This window comes from Metarhizium acridum, assembly GCF_019434415.1.
Source record: "Metarhizium acridum strain ARSEF 324 chromosome Unknown scaffold_564, whole genome shotgun sequence".
Lineage (NCBI taxonomy): Eukaryota > Fungi > Ascomycota > Sordariomycetes > Hypocreales > Clavicipitaceae > Metarhizium > Metarhizium acridum.
The window spans coordinates 146,480-164,285 of NW_027094040.1; the positions used below are offsets into that span (position 1 = coordinate 146,480).

The following is a 17,806-nucleotide window of genomic DNA, read 5'->3' on the forward strand; positions in this document are numbered from 1 at the left end:
CTTTTGCTTTGACCTGCTCATTCCTGCTATAGGAGATGCAGGATCAACGAACTAGCCGCTGCATATGTGAGATCTATAGGCAAAAGACTTGGCCTTCGGTATGTTTCGGTTTTCTGGTTTAGCTACGACCAGCACATGGTGCTTGTATAATTAGACCCTACCTGATGCAGTGCAAACATGAATATTAGTCTAGACGAAAGAATAAAAAATAATATTTATCAATTAATAGAGCAAAGACACTATCCTCAAGAACACTTGACCAGAGACATGTATTAAAATTTGGTACAGAAGACCATGTCCAAGGTCTAATGGATGTGCAACGTCCAGTATTCTGAGAGGAAAATTCATCTTCGACAGTAGCTTGAAGCAACAAAGTTAATAGCTCAGTCGCGTCTGACAAACTACCTCCAGTTGCATCCACTAAAAGCCTTGTTGGTAAGGCAGTCTATGTTGCGTAGTGAGGTTGTGCTCTTTCAAACCACGTTTAACAGATGTTATGGTGTTCTTGCAACCAACGAGGTCTTTTCTTGGGCACATGTCATCCAACTGAATACAAATACCCCGCACGATGTGCATCTGTTATTACTCTAAACCATCGACTTCCTGATCACAGCAACAGGTACGTAATTCACTCGCCAAAGCTTGATATCTGCGATGCTAATAGGTCTTTTACATGCGAAGGCTCCATCATGTCAAACAAAATAAGCCACGCTCGGATTGCCGAATTGGAGGAGAAGAAGAGTCAGCTGCAAAAAGTGCAAGCCAGCATTGAGCAATTGAAATTAGAGATGAGCAAAATATTAAGCCGAATGTCGGGAGAGGTTGCACGGCAAATGAATTCCTCAAATGCGGCCAGAGCAAAGCGGCAAAAGGAGGTTTCAAGCCTTCAGCTCCAGGAGGAGGTTGACTCCCTAGAGGACAAGATCATGGAGCTGACCCAGAGACAAGACGAGATACAGAAAGAGATAAACCTGCTACAAGCCTGGGGATAGCCTCTAGTTTCCTTCCTACCAATAGTCCACCAACAAAAACAATACCTGCCCCTGCAAAAAGCGGTAAGCTTTGCATGGTCCACAACTTCATGTGCTCTGATGACATCCAATCAGCCAGCCTTGAAATTGTAACACGATTTCCGGGCATAGCGGATCGCGCTTTAATATCTTCAAGCTGCTGCATCTCCTCCATGTAGGCGATGGTGTCGTCTTCTTTCATTCGAGTGATGAGGCCCCGGATGGGGTCAGCTTCAATAAAGGATCTGACGTCTTCCTCTAACTTTGCATCGTCGCCTTTACTTAAATACAGGTAGGCGAACCAGTCAATATCGGTCCAGTTCTCCAAAGCATTGGCCACAAGAGGTTCGGCATTATCCTTTCTCGAGGTCCACTCCTCAAACAGTCGGTCTTCGCCAAATGTGCTCAGTTCTTGTGTCCTCACGGCTTCAAGAAAATTCAACAAGGCCTTCTTCAGATAGAGTTTGTAAGAATTAGGCGCAGTCACGTAAGGAGTATCTCGACAGGTGAGCCACAGAGGCGGAGTGAAAAGTTGCACGGGTACTACACGGCTCCATTCCCAATCAATGACGGCTTTGATTTCTAGGGTGTCATCAACAATGAGGTTCTGCGGCCCAAGGTCGCCATGGGTCAAGACAAAAGGGCCCCGATCGAGCGCTGGGTCTTTCCACTTCTCAACATGTTTACAAAACAATTGCAGATGATATAAAACGTTAGCGGCCATGCCCTGTTCGATACTGTTTCGACCTTTTAAAAAGGCGTTCCAGCTGATTTGTAATCTCATGGCGATGTAGTCATTTGCTGAAACTAGCGAATCGTTCTTGTCGTGATATGAGGCTTGCGTGGAAAATGGGTCAAGTCCCTCGATCTGCAGACCATTCATATCTATAGTCAGGGCTCTTCGACATACCTCAAACCCGTCTGTACATTGACCGAGCCTTCCAATGGCAGGGAACTCCAGCCGTCTGAGCTGTGTATAGACTTTGGCTAGAGATTTGTACAAGTTGTCCCTCTGTGTGGCGGTTGCGCTGCGTAGTCGATCCATAGACAGAGTCCCCCCCTCAACATATTCCATGATAATGTATGTGGACAGAGGATCGCACGTCTCGGCTAGGGAATACCCGACAATTTGGGGAATGGGAATCGTCGTCCTTTCTGTTACAAGTCTAACACCAGTCAGTATGCCAAGAGAAACACATGGGCAGACGGAGGGAGCTGACGACATGGTGGCAATCTCGCTCTCTAGCTTGCTTCGTGCGGAGACTGCTAGGCAGGGTCGCAATGGGATTCGAACGACCCATCGTTCGCCTGTAGGGAATTGTACAAAGAAGCAGATATTAAAAGTTCCGCGTGCCATGAAGCCTCTGGATCCGGGCAGACGGAATAACTCGCATGGCAAGGCATTTGGATGATGCGCGGTTGCCAGTTGTCGGATGTCGTTTTCGCGATTCCCTATGGCCTCGACGAAGTGATTGCGCTCGTCATCTACGCGAGACTGTGCAGCACCAAACAATGCCATTGAAAGCCTCAAGTGCTAGCACTGTACTACCTCGGTTGGAAAAGCGCAAGACTGTCCTACTTCTCAAAGTGCTGGCATCCTTCCGGCTAGAGCCGTGGAATGGGATGGCATGGCACATGATGGCCTGCATCTCCCCAGGGGCATCTTTCAACTGAGAGGTCAGGGTAGGGGTCTGAACCAATTAGAGGGCTGAGTTCTGAAAGGTACAATGGCTGTGCCTGGCCTACGAAGGGGGAAAGCACGTGACACTGTACGTCATCGGTGGAGGGTTAAACGCGCCAACTGCAGGTCCCCTTTTTCAGAATTGTAAGGAAGCATTCGCATCAAGACTACATAGGTTCTCATTGGCGACTAAGTGTTCCACTTGCCAATTAGTTGCTAATAAGCAATGTCCGACATTCCGCCGGAGAATCAAAACGAGCTCGAACACTGCTTGACTTACCGAGAAGAATGGACTTGATGGTTAACTTATTGTTTAAAGCTCACAGTCTGGCGGTCATGTCCCTTTATTTATAGGAAGCCAACTTGGTAAAGAGTAGGTAGTTCAGTTCAATATATAGGATTTGGAAGAGTGCATTCTCCCAAAAAAAAAAAACAGGGCTACATAACTTGAGCAACTTAATGCGGGTTATATTCGTCGACAAAAGTACTCGCAAGTGGTCGCCTCTGCCCTTTTGGCTCACATGGATGATAGACATTATCTAGAATATTGGCTCGGAAGATTTCGAGGATGCCATTGAGTTCCACCACAGGCCCTACTTTGGAGTCCCTACTTTGGGGACTGGAGCTCATGGGCACGAAGACGACCATGCACGTGACAAAGATAAGTGCGAAAACATGATGCAAATTCAACAGTCCGACCAGAAAGGACATTTACACATGACGCCCGGCCCTATTTGCGCCGCTGCTAGATGTCAGTACGCAGTTCCGGATGCGGATGCAAGGGCATCATCACTCCCAGAGCGCCCGGACTCTCACGTGGCCGCTGTCGCTGTTTAGCGTGTTTGGACTAAATCGTCCGTGGTCTGTCCTCTGACGAAGCCGCCTGAGAGCTACACGGTGCGATATCAGCCGTGGTGATTAGATGATGACAAACGGAAGTGTCCAGACTCGTTGGTGAGAGAAGGGCGGAGGCAAGGAGCCGCCACCCGACGCGACAACTTAATTTTGTGGCCGCCTGCAGTCCTCCTTGCTGCGCCATGGGACCCAGTCACCCAGCCCTGCCAACGAGAGATCCGACCAATGGGCGATTACAAATGCTGCCTGACTAATTAGCCACTGATCCCGCACCACATCTTCCCCGCGGACATGCCGACGTCGGCTTACTGCAGAAAAAGTCACGGAAGTACAACTTGGCAACCCCGGCACAGACATTTCTGCCGCCGCTCTCGTTCTCATTTTTGAAGTGCTGTCCATCATCGCCTTGCAACTCCATCACTACCACGGAGAGACGCTCTCGACACAAATCATGGCTCCTCACCCAGTCTTCATCGACCCCACGGACGATTTTGCACCCGTCCCCTCTGCGGTCCTGGCGGCGGTGGCGACCCCTGCGAAGCGCAATCTTCTACTCGCCCCGCCGTCGGTGGCCGCTCACGAGGAGAAGCTGCGACAAATCTTCACGGCCTTTGACCGCGCCAATACCGATCTCCAAATGCTCGACCGACTGTCCGCTGGCTTCGTGTCTCTGCCCGCCGCGACATATGACTTGGTGCTCGTTCTCACCGACGCTGATGGCTCGCGCGCCGCCGAGTCTGCGGGACTGCTGAACCGCCACCTGTTTGCCTCGCTAGTCCCCGCCATGAGGGTCGGCGGCAGATTGCAGTTCCAGGGCGGTCAGCTGGGCGCGGCCGAGTCCAAAGAGGCCATTCTCTCCGGCCTTGTTGCCACGGATGGTGGCTTTGAGAAGCAAGAAGAGGAAGAAGTCGTCATTCCCCTGCGGTTCGGCAAGAAAAAGACCCCAGCGCCAGTGCAAAAGTTTGACTTTAGCAAGCTGGACGACGACGACGACGACGACGACGACGATTTGATTGATGAGGATGATTTGTTGGGAGAAGAAGATCTCAAGAGACGACCCCAAGCGCGTACGTTCCCACGATGCACAGCAATCGTGATCCATGTCAAATGCTAATCGTTGGTAGCGACTGAGTGCCAGCCCCAGAAGCGCCGCCGTCCCTGCAAAGACTGCACTTGCGGTCTGGCCGCTAAATTCGAAGCCGAAGAGAAAGAGCGACGATCGCAAGCCAACGCCGGCCTCGAAGCTATCAAGCTTGACACGAACGATCTGAATGAGTTGGACTTCACCGTCAAGGGCAAAACAGGCTCGTGCAATAATTGCTCACTGGGAGATGCATTCAGGTGCTCCACGTGCCCATTCATCGGGCTGCCGGCGTTTAAGCCGGGTGAGGAGGTGCGCATTTTGAACGAGGTGCAATTGTAAATGTCATGGAGAGCATCAAAAACAGCGGCAATGGTATGGGTTACGAATTGGACATGAGCCTGGGAAAGACTCAGTCATGGATGTGGCGTCTGGCGTTAAACTACCTCAAGAGCAGCATATACATAGACTTGATTTAGCTAATGTGTAGCCCACCAAGGACTACGAATGACATGTACCGTGTCATATATTGGGTTGGATCAACCAACAGGATTTCACATAGGCAGCGGCAATATAGCTGTCAATTTGCGCAGCTTGACTGTGCTTCGTCGTGGCGCACGTGTTCCATTCTAAAGGGAGAATCAACCCTTTGTCTACGAGTCTGACAAATGCATGGTGTTGGGTGGTGGTCCTCTATCCTTATATACATGCTTCTTGGGACTATCAACCATAATTTCAGTCAACGCCAATCAACGGTCGGCTTTATGCGCTGGAAAGGTGCTGGTGTACCTGCACCGTTGTCTCCAATGCTGGCCGTAACGGAGAATGGCCATGGGAATCAACGCAAGTATCATACAGACAGCGCCAAGCAAAGTGCATCCCCAGCCGTGGCCGAGAGCCTGGCTCATATGTACCGTAGCCAGTGGTAATAACACGCAAGCCAGGCACCGAATAACAATGACGCCGCTCATCGCAGACGCCGAGTAGAGACCAAAGGCATCCACAATGTATGTCATCAACGGCACAAAGGCCAACATTGGAAACAGCCGCATCAACGCAACAGATAGCAGAAGGAGCATGAGCGGCAATTCGTTGGCCGCACACCAGCCATACAAAGCCACTGCAAGAGGCAGCAGAACAGCGCCGATAATCGTCACGGGGAGTCGGTACTCTGGTAGGCCGATTCCGTTGTTGGCCTTGCGTAGCTTGACGTAAGTCTTATCCAGATACATCTTGGAAAGCACGATGCCGATAAATGATCCAATGCCTTTTGTAAGGAGCACAGTCAGCCTAGACTTTTGTATAGTGAAGCCCAGTAGAGTGTTATAGTTACCATTTGCCAAGAAGGCTGATCCTGTTTCCGCCTCTGATAGCCCGTATACCCCCTCCAAAATACCTGGCAGTGTCACGGAAATGACGTAAAAGAGTGCGAATACCACGGACCCAAACAGGGAGAGGCATACAAGGACACCGGAGTCGAGCAACAAGCGGACAGGACGCAGAGCCGCGTCCAGCAGACAGGACGAGCTCGTCTCAAAGTCCATGCCAGTTTCAACATCACCGACACCCTCCTTCCCCGGAATGGCGTGCTTCTTTTCCTCCAAGGAACTCGTATAGGTCTCCCTGAAGCAAGTCAAGAAAAGCAGCGCGCAAATGCCGGCCAGCACGGCCCCTATCCATACAACGGCACGCCAACCCAGAGTCTGCGAGACAACTCCGCCCAAGAGTGGTCCCAAGTTGCCACCCACGAGCGATGCAAGCATGACGATGCTCACGGCCGATCCTCTGTGCTCTGACGGAAACACGTCGCCAATAATAGCTGGGTTCAGGACATTCGACGCCACTGCCATGCCGGCGACGGCGCGTGCCGCGACAAACATGGTTGTGTTTTGCGCAAGCGCCGACATCACCACCCCCGAAACAAACACCATATTACAAATAACGTACACGGGATACCGCCCAAACATCTCGGACAGAGGCGCGGTGATGAGCGGCCCTGCCGCCTCGCCCAGCTCCCATATCGTGACTACGAGAACTGCATCCGTCCTGGTGGCATTGCCGCCGTTCAAGTCGCGTATGACGGTATTTGCTACCGGGAATATCGATATGCAGTTGAATGTGCTGAAGTGCCATCAGTTTGAAGCAGCCGTGTAAGTTGACGGATCGATCAACATACACTGTAAACGCGGCAAAGGCCAGCAAGGCCACAATCCGCCATTCGAAAGACGCTGACCATTCGATGGAACTACCTGAGTCGTCATTGGCGCCAGAGTCGGCGGCCTTGGCGGGAATGATAATTTGCTCACGCTCCTCGTCGAGTAGGGATGTGGCTTCCTGGCGATCCATGTGCATTTCGCCGTCTCTTGGCGGCGCAAATTAGCAGCTGCCGTCCCGCGGGTTTTAATCGAATCGCCCTGGGGAATCAGAGAGGCGGCCGACCCGTGCTGCCTCTCGCGATTCGCCTCAAGTCGGCAACAGCGAAGCGATCTGCGCTGGGCTGAAACCATTCCGAGGTACACTGCGTCTGGGCTACCAGCCATGTTTTTTTCGGCGTGATACCCGAAGAGCCTATCAATCCAGAAGATTGGTATGCGGGTTTTCTGCGCCAGGAGAGCTAGTTTTGACTTGATTTCAGGCAATTGACTAGTACGAAAGTATGTTATGGTGAGGGCCATGTTGACCAGGACGGACAATGACTCGGCTGCTCTCGATGCACGGCCACGATGTAACGACACCGCCGATACGTCACAAGTGCGTTTTAGATGCATTTAGCCAACTATTTTTTGCCGAACTGCCGCTCTGCGGTGCTCGTATGGAAAGGTCTGCATGGCCGAGGATGACTGTCGCAGAGTCACCGTCCGAAAACGATGCTGACAGCAATTCTACTGGGTCAGTTTGTAACCTGAATGATCTTCGTTTCACTACCGCTGGTGTGGTTACCAAATCGCTTACGTACATAAGATAACGTAATCAGCACTCCCATTTGAGACGCGCAGGATGACTAGATGGTATCGGCGATTCGCTAGCTTACCGTGGATGAAAAGCCTCGGTACGGAGTTTTGATGTCTATAAGCCCTCTGGTTTTTGAAATCAATATACTCAATAGAGTCTAGATGTTGCCAAGAGTTGAGTGAATTGATATCTCTAATACACAGAATGACTCAAATCGATGTTTCTGGAGGAAGGACACAGTCATCCCGGAATCCATCAAGGGCGAGGCAAAACAATGACCTGGCTTAACTGACATCTATCCCCGTTCTTTCTACATAAGTTCGGAGGAGGAGTGCAGTTTTAATCGCTCTACTAGGTCCTTCACCGCCCTAGGGTAATCGACCCGTGAGTAGCTTGTTTGCGAGTTATTCGTGAATATAACCGCAGCAATAGGGTCCCAGTATCCTGACGAATCGGGTTGAAAGAGCTAAAAGACCGTTTATACTCCGTACTTGAAGTCAATTTCAAAGCCGCCAAGTTTAAAGGCTTTCAATTTATGTATTGCTATTACTTGCTGGTGAACGGTGTTCTCTAACGTAGTCAAGGTCCACACCTTTATGCGTGAGCAATTTTTCCATCATAGAACCTTGGCTTTACCATGATCGACCGTGTGGACAATGCAAAGAGACATGAGTCTTCCGGTTGAGCGTATACAGGAACACGGCTCATCTCGGAGGTCGATGAGGTAGGTGATCACCATGGGGGCAAAATTGTCGTCCAACTCACAGGCCGGTTCGTCACTGCCATCCACCAAGTGCCTCGTGAAATATCCATGGCTGAGGATTTATTTTTGGTCTGACAAGTAGGGCGTCATCAGTCCTCGTTTTCAATGTGCGACTAATAGATATGGGGAAGTAGTTTGTTTGACTGCTACTGGCCGACCATGTCGTGCCCATCACGTTTGTGGACATTATGGAACACAACCAGGGTCATAGAGAGCACGCTTTGGGCAAAATTATTAAATGCTTATACTAGAGACTCTTTCACGGCAGACTTGGAACATTGTCACTGGGTTTTGGGCAAAAAAGGGGAGGTTTGCTTAGCAAGTGGCACGTCGAAAAAATCCATGTTGAAGGGGCCTGAGAGAAATATGTAGAAATCCTGATGAATAAACAATGCGTCAACGTGAGGACCTATCTTACCATATGCTTTCTACACATGCGGAAAAGACACTGCTATGCCGAGTGCGACCGCTACCGAAATCAAGCGGGCAAAACGGAGCTAATCTGGTTCTTTGTGGAAGCATCTCATTATACAAAGATTGCATAATCCGTCAATAGGATTCGCCATAAAGTAAGCGGTAATTTCTAGCCGTACGACTCACGCGTTTCACTGCTAATCCTATCGTCGTTGGTGCCTGCAACAAGTTCACCAGCCATCTTTGTCGCTCGACGGCATGGACATCGTCGGCCGAAGGCGTTTTTCTTGGCCCTCTACAGTTGAAATAATTCTAGCTCCTGTCGATCTAACGGCAGTAACGCCCACGTTGGCCGCCATCAATGAGCCGTCTCCGTAGCGTTACTCCCCAGGCGGGCACCAGCGGCCCTCGCCGAATAACTCGCGATGACTCATTCATTGTGAGCAATTCCTAGCCAGAATCATATGTTGCTTGAGGTTCTCGCTTTTGATCGTACTTCGTCTTGAGCCTTTCATGATTATGATTGTCGTCGTCGTCGTCGTCGTCTTCGTTCCAAGTCACATATTTCAGACAGCATCAAAACTTTGCAATCCCGGAGAGATGACGAGCCCGAAGCAGATTCGTATCCGACCTGAGAGAGAAAACGGTACGCTAACAATCGATCTAATCATTTTAGTCGCATTCACAAACGCCGAGCATTCAGACCATAATGAGCATCACATTGTCCGAGGCCTTCGTAAGGCGAATTATCTATTCATCTCGCTAGTCGCAGAAGACGAGGCCACGCATACAATTGTCGGCCATGTCGCCGTCTCCCCTGTAAATATCTCGTATAGCGGTGAGAATTGGTACGGGCTGGGAACAATTGCCGTTTTACCGCCGTATCAATGACATGGTGTTGGGCCGTTGTTAATGGGTCGGGCGTTGGCGGATCTTCAGGCTCACCACGGTGCTGGATGCGTTGTCGTGGGATACCCGAAGTATTATGCGCGTTTTGGTTTCAGGCCTGGTTCTTCTCTGCAACTGCAAGGGGTGCCTCCGGAGTATTTCATAACTCTTACTTGGGGTAAGCCAACGCCTACGGGCACCGTCTCATATCACCAAGCTTTTGAGCTCTCCGCATAACTTGCACAAATTTTGAAGAGCATTTAAACTGTTGCGAGTTTATTCAAAGCTAAGCAGAAGGTAAAAGACTTGTGCTTAGCAGGATGCAATATCTATTCCAAGTGACTCCGCAGCACGAATATTCTAGTACATTATAGTAACGACTGCAACAAACTTCAGTTTTTAAATGGCATTTAACTGGCGCTAAACTCGATAATGGCTCTCAATTTCCAGACCTCTGCAAAAGACAACCACAGTTCCTTTCTCATTTTCCCATTTCTTCTTTCCTCGTAATGTTGGTGGTCAGCTACATGTCTTCCTTGTCCTCTCAAGCCCAACACGAATCAACTCCCTGCCAAGTGTCTCGTAAAACTTGGCAGCTGCTTTGTAATGGTCGTAAATGAACTCGACGACGAATGAGGTAGGAGAATTCGACGAAGACTCAAAGACGAACACTCGGTCTCCATTCGGACTCCCAGATGGGACTAGGCACATGTAGCCGGTCCTAATCACCACAAAGCATCTGTTATTTGGCTACGTATTTTGTCAAGCACTACCGAACCCATCGCTGACATTCAATAAGCACATGAGCCCGCTAGCGGCCGGCCGAGCTTAAACTCCCGAGAGAGAACTCCATACAACGGCCGAAGCTAACAAAACGTCCGTTCCCTAAACTTCCTCACTGGCCAGGCACTGGGCAGCCTAGGACTTCTCTAAAGCATTTCTGGCCCGCATCCAAAGCTTCATTAAGGTTGGGTGGGCTAATCGATGCTTCGCACGACGGTAACGCCAGCTTTAAGGGCCGCGTCAGCGCCAACAGGACAAGCTCGGCGTTGTAAGTTTTCGTTTGCCGTCGGACTGGCCATTCCAAGACCAGCAAGAGCTGAGAAAAGGACAATTGAAATCTTCATGGTAAAGGGACAAGAGAAATTGAGGTTGTTTGGCAGAAGGATGTATACGTAGAGTTAGCGTCAACGCAAGACCGTGCTCGAAATATCGGTGGTAATGGTTTCTCCCCTTGAGGAGTGATACAGAGGAAATATATAGTTTAGCTGAAGACTGTCTGTTATCGTCCCGCACTACTCCGAAGCTACTACAACGCTACGTGGAGGTTTCTTCGCATAGCAACGACTGATAATTCCATGTACCTCACAGATATCATCACATATCATCACACCTGACAGAATCTGTCTCGGCACCCTCCCACTCGAGCCGTCCAGGTTGGGAGATTTGGCTTGGTTGCGCTACCCCGCTTGTTCAGCCGTACTCGATGTATCTGCTAGACATGTGACTTTTCTGAGAATGCAACAGCTCGGCAAGACCTAGGATACGATACATGACTACTCCTTATGTGATGCCGCATAGAAAGGTGGGACTGTTGTAACCCCTGGATCGGGCTTTCCGCATGCCCACTTTCGAACGCATGTTTTTCACTATAATATATCCCAGTTTTCCTTAATGTTAAAGCCAAGCCGATCCCACTTTGGCTTAGCATTTTCACCAACCATAAGGCGGGAGTGTGAACGTACCACCGCGTATCCCGTCATTAATACGGAGTATTTATGCCACATAACGCAGAAATGGGTACCCATGGGCAAAACTTTAATATTATAGTATATCTAATTGTATACATATCTAGGTAGTTATAGATGTGACAGTGACATCTATGGGTACCACTAAAAGCAGTTCTTTCATGTATCGGCCATCCCCCTCGTGGTAGATGCGTCGGCCTGTCCGTCAATGCAGTATTACTATCCGGAACAGTGCCCCAGAAAGGACTGGTCACATCCGATGTGGCAAGAAATGTACCCAGAAATGGAGGCAAGAATGAGGCCTAGAACTACCTTTCAGCTGTTGATTGTCTGAGAAGAGCGGAGAAGACTTAATTCTGCAGGAGACCAGAACGCAGAGACCTTTTGCAAGCCGTTTCCACCCGGTTACAGTCAGTCGACAGCAAAAAACCAACGTAAGCTGAGACTCTCATCACGAAATGCCGCATCAGGTGTCCAAAGCAATTGCTCTCTTTGACGTGTACACTCATCTAGGCCTGGATCGGATTATACGGATTTGCCATAAGAAGCCCTTTCGTCTGTACTACCGCTGAGGGTTTCCTCCATCTCCTCTTCATTGGAAAATCTTCTGTTTTTTGATTCCTGCTTTGTGTTAAACTACAGGGCGGCTGTACCCTTTACACACAACTCCTTACAGCCACAACAGCCACAAATGGACCTCTCATACGAGAGCAAAGACTGGTACCTGCCAGCATTAGCAACAGGAGGAAGTGTTTCGAACTTGGATCGACAACAGAGAGTTTTCTTGGACGGCATAGACTGTGACGACTCTGAAACCTTTGCTAGGGCAGTACACAACGCAGGCCCTGCTCCATCGACATCTCCCATTGGCAGATCATTCAAGTGCGGATGGAGTTGCGAAAATCCAGGGCAATGCTGCATCGAAAAACTTCAGAATATCGTATCTCAGGCTGAGGTGGCGGCAGAGGCTGTTGCCAAGTCATGGGGCCGGAATGCAAAGGGCAACAAAGAAGGAATATCAAAGAAGCCCTCTGTAGCACAACTTCTCTTTCCTGGCGCCCAATACTGCGGTGGATGCAGTCGTTCACCATCATGGGATGCGATCGAGTTGCCTAGCCAGTGGTTTGCTAGACTGGAGGGTAGAAATATGGGTAGGGTCACGCAGGTGTCGACTACAAACCTTTCCAAGCTGCTTAATGTGCCGCCTACCCCGGGCTTCCTTCTTGTCGAAAAATGGGTGTCCAAGACGGTATACAAGCTGGAAGGTACGATATCACATACCACGGCGGCAACGGCCTGGACGTTGGCCAAGGTGGACATGCAGTGTATAGCTCATGCAGAGAAGACTGAGGCCCGAGCCACGCAAAGCTTCCATCGTCATGCCAATGAGACCGGGGTAGACGAGGGTATATTCAGATACCAAGGCCATATTCCTGTCTTGGGATGCCCGCAAGATGAGCTGGCCTACCAGATGTTCTCCGTGGGATTACTTCGCAACGCTCGAGTGTTGAGTAATGTCATGTGCAGCGTGGAGCTATACCAAATTGCAGCTCAACTTCTCCAGATGAGAGATGCTACCATGGCTTCCGGACTTGACACCCAGATAGGCGGACTGAGGACGTCTACTACAGCTGCTTCGGTTTCCAAAACTTCCTCTTAGGGGGCCGCTGCCCCCCAAGCTCAGTGGTTATGCCACCTGTCCCACGGATGCCTACAATGCGCTATGCGACCGCGAGCGTCTGAGGGGAGGCATGCGCAATACAAGCTTATTTGCCATGGCACTGGGCTACGATAGAGGTGTGTATGGCGGCAGCATAGCCGGGCTCTGGGCCCTCATGGACTCCTCATTCATGTTCGACTACTCGGCAGGCACCCTCAATACACATCTTGCCGAGAAGCTAAGCAACACATTTGCCGTTGTGCGCGGGCATGATACCGGAAACGTTGAACTGAACGAGCACTTGTTAGACATCGTCACGGTAGTAGGGTGCAATTTCACAGCCCTCAAAGCAAAAGCGGCACTAGAAGATGCAAGGCAGGGCCTCAAGTCCCAGCCCTTGCGTGGCTATTTGGGATGATTTGGCCGCCTTGTCACGATATAGGACTAGCCGACGCTGTCTTTTGCCACGTCTGGTATGACTGCCCCGGCGACGAGGCAAGCTTGGCTATGGTAGGAACTGGTTGTGCGGTCCATGACCTGATTGACATTGGCCCAGACGTTTCATGCGGCGAGATTAGCAACATCATCCCTTCGTTGACACGGGGCGACCTGTCGCTGGAAGCCTTGTGGTCTGTATACGTAGGGGTGATAGCTGCAGGTAGAGTGGTATGCGAAAAACGACCCCTTCAACACCGGGGCGCTTGCAATATTGTTCACGCACTGGTGGCAATTGGACAACTTGCGACATCGGACGGTGGCTCTCATGAGTAGGATCGCTCCGTCGGCAGAGTATGCCGTATGCCCTGAGAAGCTTTTATTAGCACCTACATTAAGCACCTTTACAAGCCAGAACGGTGTGACATATAACACTGGCCAGCTCGTCATGGATAGTCAGAGGGTCGAATTGGACCGTATTGAAGAATCGGGCTTCAAGGATCTCCAAGGCGTAATCACGAGACTTGTGCGCCCAGTGCTAGACTTTGCAGATGGCAGAGACTCCCGCTTGCCGGTAGAGGCCACCTACTGCGCAGATGTCCTCGAAGCTTGCTTGTCTCGCAAGCATTCGGAAAAAATCAGGCTCATGTGGCGCCTTATGCTGGTTATGTGGAAGTGTGGTGCGATGTGGAATGTCGTGCTGGCCAGCACACAGTACACTCATCAGGGCTTCACAAACTGCGATCGTGGACGGGACGACTATAAGGACAAAACCTGGAGTTAGGAACTGGAGAAGCCTGTGAAAGAGTATGCAGCGGAAAACGAAGAGAAAGAGCCCAGAGGCCTCCACTGGGTACTGTCGAATCTACGTCGGCTACTTGTGTTGTGGTAAGTATGAAGGAAGTGCCGATGCTCTGGTGTCAGACGTGTATGCAAATTTCTTCTGAACATGTTGGACTGTTGTTACTCTATCGAGGATACAAACTATCTTTAGATATCGTTTAGGGACCATGGCTTGTTTCCGACCTTTTGTATTTTGCTTCATTTGTTTTCCAGATTCTAGCCACCACGTCAGTACAAAGGTAATACAGAGTTGTGAATTTGTTAGTCGCAAACTTGTACGAGCCAGAATCATTTATTCCAAACTAGCCTCTATACCAGTCATGTCCAGGGTATGTAAAATGTACAGCTCCCCAGGTAACAACACCAGAAGAAATCCAGTATCTATTCCAAAATGCATGAGTTCCGTAAGCCATTACAGTGGTCATTCCATTATCCACTTACTTTGTCAAGCAGTCCTTGCCATTATGAGTCCACTTCCAGGGGTCATTTAGCACGTCAAGTTCTTCCGAGTCAACGCGCGGTTGGTCTGGTTAGAAGGCCTGTGATTCCTGTAGATTTAGGGCCACAAATACTTCTCAAGGGAGATTTTACAATGGAAAATAAAAGAATTCATCAAATGTACCCCTTAACCACTGGATTTCGGCTGTGTCCTATTCGTATAATCTCAGGGCTTGAAACATTCCAGGAACACCCTAGAAGCAAATCCTGCAATGTAGCAAATACTTAATGCCTGACAATTGATGCAGCTTAAGGTGGCAGGTGCGATCCCGCAATGTACGTTATAACAAGCGACAACTTAGAAACCTCCTTGAGAAGGGAAAATAAGCCTATTGGGAAATAAGTCTCTCTTTGTTTTTGAGCTGTTAATTCAAGGATTTGGAAAGATATGCTATATAGTACATGCAAATAAATTGTTCTTGACCTGTACTAGGCTCTGCGATTCAGGCGTCAGCTCGCTGTTGAAACAGCCGGGGTGACTGATAAGCAAACAACAATCCTCGAATCAAGTGCCCATATCCATCGTCTTGACTCGTAACAGAGAGCGCCAAGAAACTCTGTTTGCATGTTTCATGTTTCTAACATTGAAGGGTTGTCTTATTCCGTAATTCTCATGCCGCCCTTGCTAGCGGCCCGCGTACCACTCCGCACCACATGCCAGATTGAGCAGGTAATACATGAGTTAAGATTAGCTTCCGAGTAAAATCATCAGATTTTGGCCCATGTCTCTGACAGTCCAATTGTTTCAGACGGAATGATTTTCCGGGGTGATGCTACCTGAGGATAGTGAGAACTTGCCATGAAAGTTGAAGCACGCCTTGCATTTTTCGCCGATGATGAAGACTGTCCATCGACTCACAGAGAAAAAACTTACTACTGCGACACTTAAAAACACCGCTCATAATGCAATTGTCATCATTTGCTACGACTCTGGCCGTTGCAGCCACCGCATTAGCATCACCCGCCTGCAATAAGCCCAATCCAAACCCAAATCCAAGCCCAAGCCCAAACGGCGTGTCTGGTAAAGACACAAATGGCTCGATATTTATGTTTGGGGACCTAGGAAACTGCCGCAGTGCTTTTTGGGAGCACGGAGCATGCGGCTTGAGCACCTACTTCAAGGACATTGACCCTGATAAATTATCTTTGGTTGCGCTACCCTCGGGCATCTTCGATCCGCACGGCCAGGCGCAGAACAATAAGCTTTGCGGCAAGGTTATTACAATGACGTACAATGGGGTTTCTAAGCAGGCGGTGGTTGCGGACGAGAACAAGAGCAGTGAACAGTCTATCGATATGTGTTTGGATATGTGGGAGGCGTTTGGGGGTCGTGATGGAGACGGCACGCTTCTCAAGGGTATCGAATGGTCAATTGCTGCTTAAGTGTACATGGAAAAAATAGGAAGCGTTGAGGAGTAACTGTTGAAAGAGTTGGCGGCTTCGCAATATTGTGGCGGATACAATCTAGGCGTCTTCACAGTTGGGTGCGATTTCTCTGATGGCCCATAAGTTTCCGGATAAATGCCGTCTGGACGGATCATTATCTTATTAATTTGTATAGTACCGATAAAAAATCTTCTAGTAGCTTTAAGATACCTGTCACCCCATATGGTAATGATATTGGAAGTTGAGATTCGGAAATGAACCGCTCATCTTGGACAACGAAGGTAGTGTAAGCATATACAATAATCAGAATGTGCTTAGTATTACAACTTTGAACACTTAGATGTCCTCCTAGCTTATGAATCTTCGTAACTATACCTATCCCCAAGAATAGTGTATCTCGTACGATGAAGCTCTAGGTCGCTGGGAAACGTTTGGTCCATCAGGGATGCTCTAGGCCTACGCGAGGTGCTTTAGTTAATTGATAGTCTTGCTATAAACTCGATCTATCAGTGAGTGAAGGAATCTTACCAAGTCAATGGCCAATGCCGTGTGATAATGTATTCCCCAAGGTTGCTGGTGGTAGACCACCTGGCAGTGTCCAGGAAGCGACCAGGACGACGTCAGTGAGAGACGGTCTTCAGGAGGAACAGTTCCGTCTAAACCATGCAAAAAAGCACTTGTAACTTTCAGAGATCACGAGACGCACTAAGAAAAGCCGATGCAAAGCTTCTTATGCCTGCGAGGCCGTCTACTCAATGAACCCTGGGTCTTACATGAGAACATGGCGTTAGGGTCTTGATTTTAGTTAAGGACCTTGTGTTTAAGCTTTTAATCTTCGCATGATTCGATAAACTGTTTGATGCGGAGGGTAGTAATGGGACCTTGTCGTAGATGTAGGTACTGTAACTGAGCTACGGTACCGTACTTACTACGGGATTGTACATATAAATATATTTCTGAATACACGAAGCTCCCTTCTCTTTGGACTTGACAGGCCATTCCCGCGATGTGTGTTCTTGAGCGTACTACCCGTATAAAGGGTACGTACTTAGAGTACTTATTCAATGCTTTATGACATTGTAGGAAGCTATAAAGACTTACATATAAGAGCCCTGACTGGAATTAAGACCGCAGCGCCATGTCCTCTTCCAAGACTCAGGCTCATTATTACGATGATGATCGGGCTTTGCCGTAAAGTCAGGAAACAGAAAACTCTAGTAATAGCAGCTCTTAGGCGATTATTCTCTTCCCGATATCCACCTGATCAGTGTGTCCTCTTGGCGCTTTCTACATCTCCACGGCCCTGACACTTACCTTGGAAAACATGCGTAAACTGGCAAAAAAAGCTGGCCATCCCCCTCATACGGTGTTTGGGAATAGCAAATGGTTCATCAATTTGGCCGTCCACTCATAGGAATATGCAGCGACGGGCTGAAGGAAGGGCCTAGGTGGCCCTGAGCTAAACACTTGCAAATGTGTCAGTAGTCTCTCCGCCAACAAGACCGGCCTGAAGCGCAGCCATCCGCCACTGACGGCTCGCGAGGTCAACCATTCACATTTATGTGGCTGTCTTTGTGGGTTCCAATAGGCGC

The 17,806-nt window shown here is 49.3% G+C and overlaps 7 protein-coding genes across 7 annotated transcripts; 5 read left to right on the forward strand and 2 right to left on the reverse strand.

Moving 5' to 3' along the window:
• Nucleotides 1-649: 649 nt before the first annotated feature.
• On the reverse strand, nt 650-2,627 carry J3458_019336 (uncharacterized protein). The gene has a single exon (XM_007810376.2). It carries the CDS (start codon nt 2,527-2,529, stop codon nt 925-927), a length of 1,605 nt encoding a protein of 534 aa, XP_007808567.2. The 5' UTR covers nt 2,530-2,627; the 3' UTR covers nt 650-924.
• A 1,247-nt stretch (nt 2,628-3,874) lies between these two features.
• Nucleotides 3,875-5,242, forward strand: DRE2_2 (electron carrier). The gene is made up of 2 exons (XM_007810377.2): nt 3,875-4,613; nt 4,671-5,242. Exons 1-2 carry the CDS (start codon nt 3,998-4,000, stop codon nt 4,967-4,969), a joined length of 915 nt encoding a protein of 304 aa, XP_007808568.2. The 5' UTR covers nt 3,875-3,997; the 3' UTR covers nt 4,970-5,242.
• Nucleotides 5,243-5,312: 70 nt separating this feature from the next.
• Nucleotides 5,313-7,604, reverse strand: J3458_019338 (uncharacterized protein). Its single transcript, XM_066121472.1, has 2 exons — nt 6,804-7,604; nt 5,313-6,748 (listed from the first exon to the last, which is right to left on the reverse strand). The coding sequence occupies exons 1-2, from the start codon at nt 6,977-6,979 to the stop codon at nt 5,377-5,379; spliced, it is 1,548 nt and encodes a 515-aa protein (XP_065973498.1). The 5' UTR covers nt 6,980-7,604; the 3' UTR covers nt 5,313-5,376.
• A 4,479-nt stretch (nt 7,605-12,083) lies between these two features.
• J3458_019339 (uncharacterized protein) lies at nt 12,084-13,052 on the forward strand (the record flags this gene model as incomplete). Its single annotated transcript, XM_007810379.2, has 1 exon — nt 12,084-13,052. One exon carries the CDS (start codon nt 12,084-12,086, stop codon nt 13,050-13,052), a length of 969 nt encoding a protein of 322 aa, XP_007808570.2.
• Nucleotides 13,053-13,167: 115 nt separating this feature from the next.
• J3458_019340 (uncharacterized protein) lies at nt 13,168-13,470 on the forward strand (the record flags this gene model as incomplete). The annotated part of the gene is made up of 1 exon (XM_066121473.1): nt 13,168-13,470. One exon carries the CDS (start codon nt 13,168-13,170, stop codon nt 13,468-13,470), a length of 303 nt encoding a protein of 100 aa, XP_065973499.1.
• Nucleotides 13,471-13,815: 345 nt separating this feature from the next.
• On the forward strand, nt 13,816-14,271 carry J3458_019341 (uncharacterized protein; the record flags this gene model as incomplete). Its single annotated transcript, XM_066121474.1, has 1 exon — nt 13,816-14,271. One exon carries the CDS (start codon nt 13,816-13,818, stop codon nt 14,269-14,271), a length of 456 nt encoding a protein of 151 aa, XP_065973500.1.
• A 1,460-nt stretch (nt 14,272-15,731) lies between these two features.
• J3458_019342 (uncharacterized protein) lies at nt 15,732-16,211 on the forward strand (the record flags this gene model as incomplete). The annotated part of the gene is made up of 1 exon (XM_007810380.2): nt 15,732-16,211. The coding sequence occupies one exon, from the start codon at nt 15,732-15,734 to the stop codon at nt 16,209-16,211; it is 480 nt and encodes a 159-aa protein (XP_007808571.2).
• Between the last annotated feature and the right edge of the window lie 1,595 nt (nt 16,212-17,806).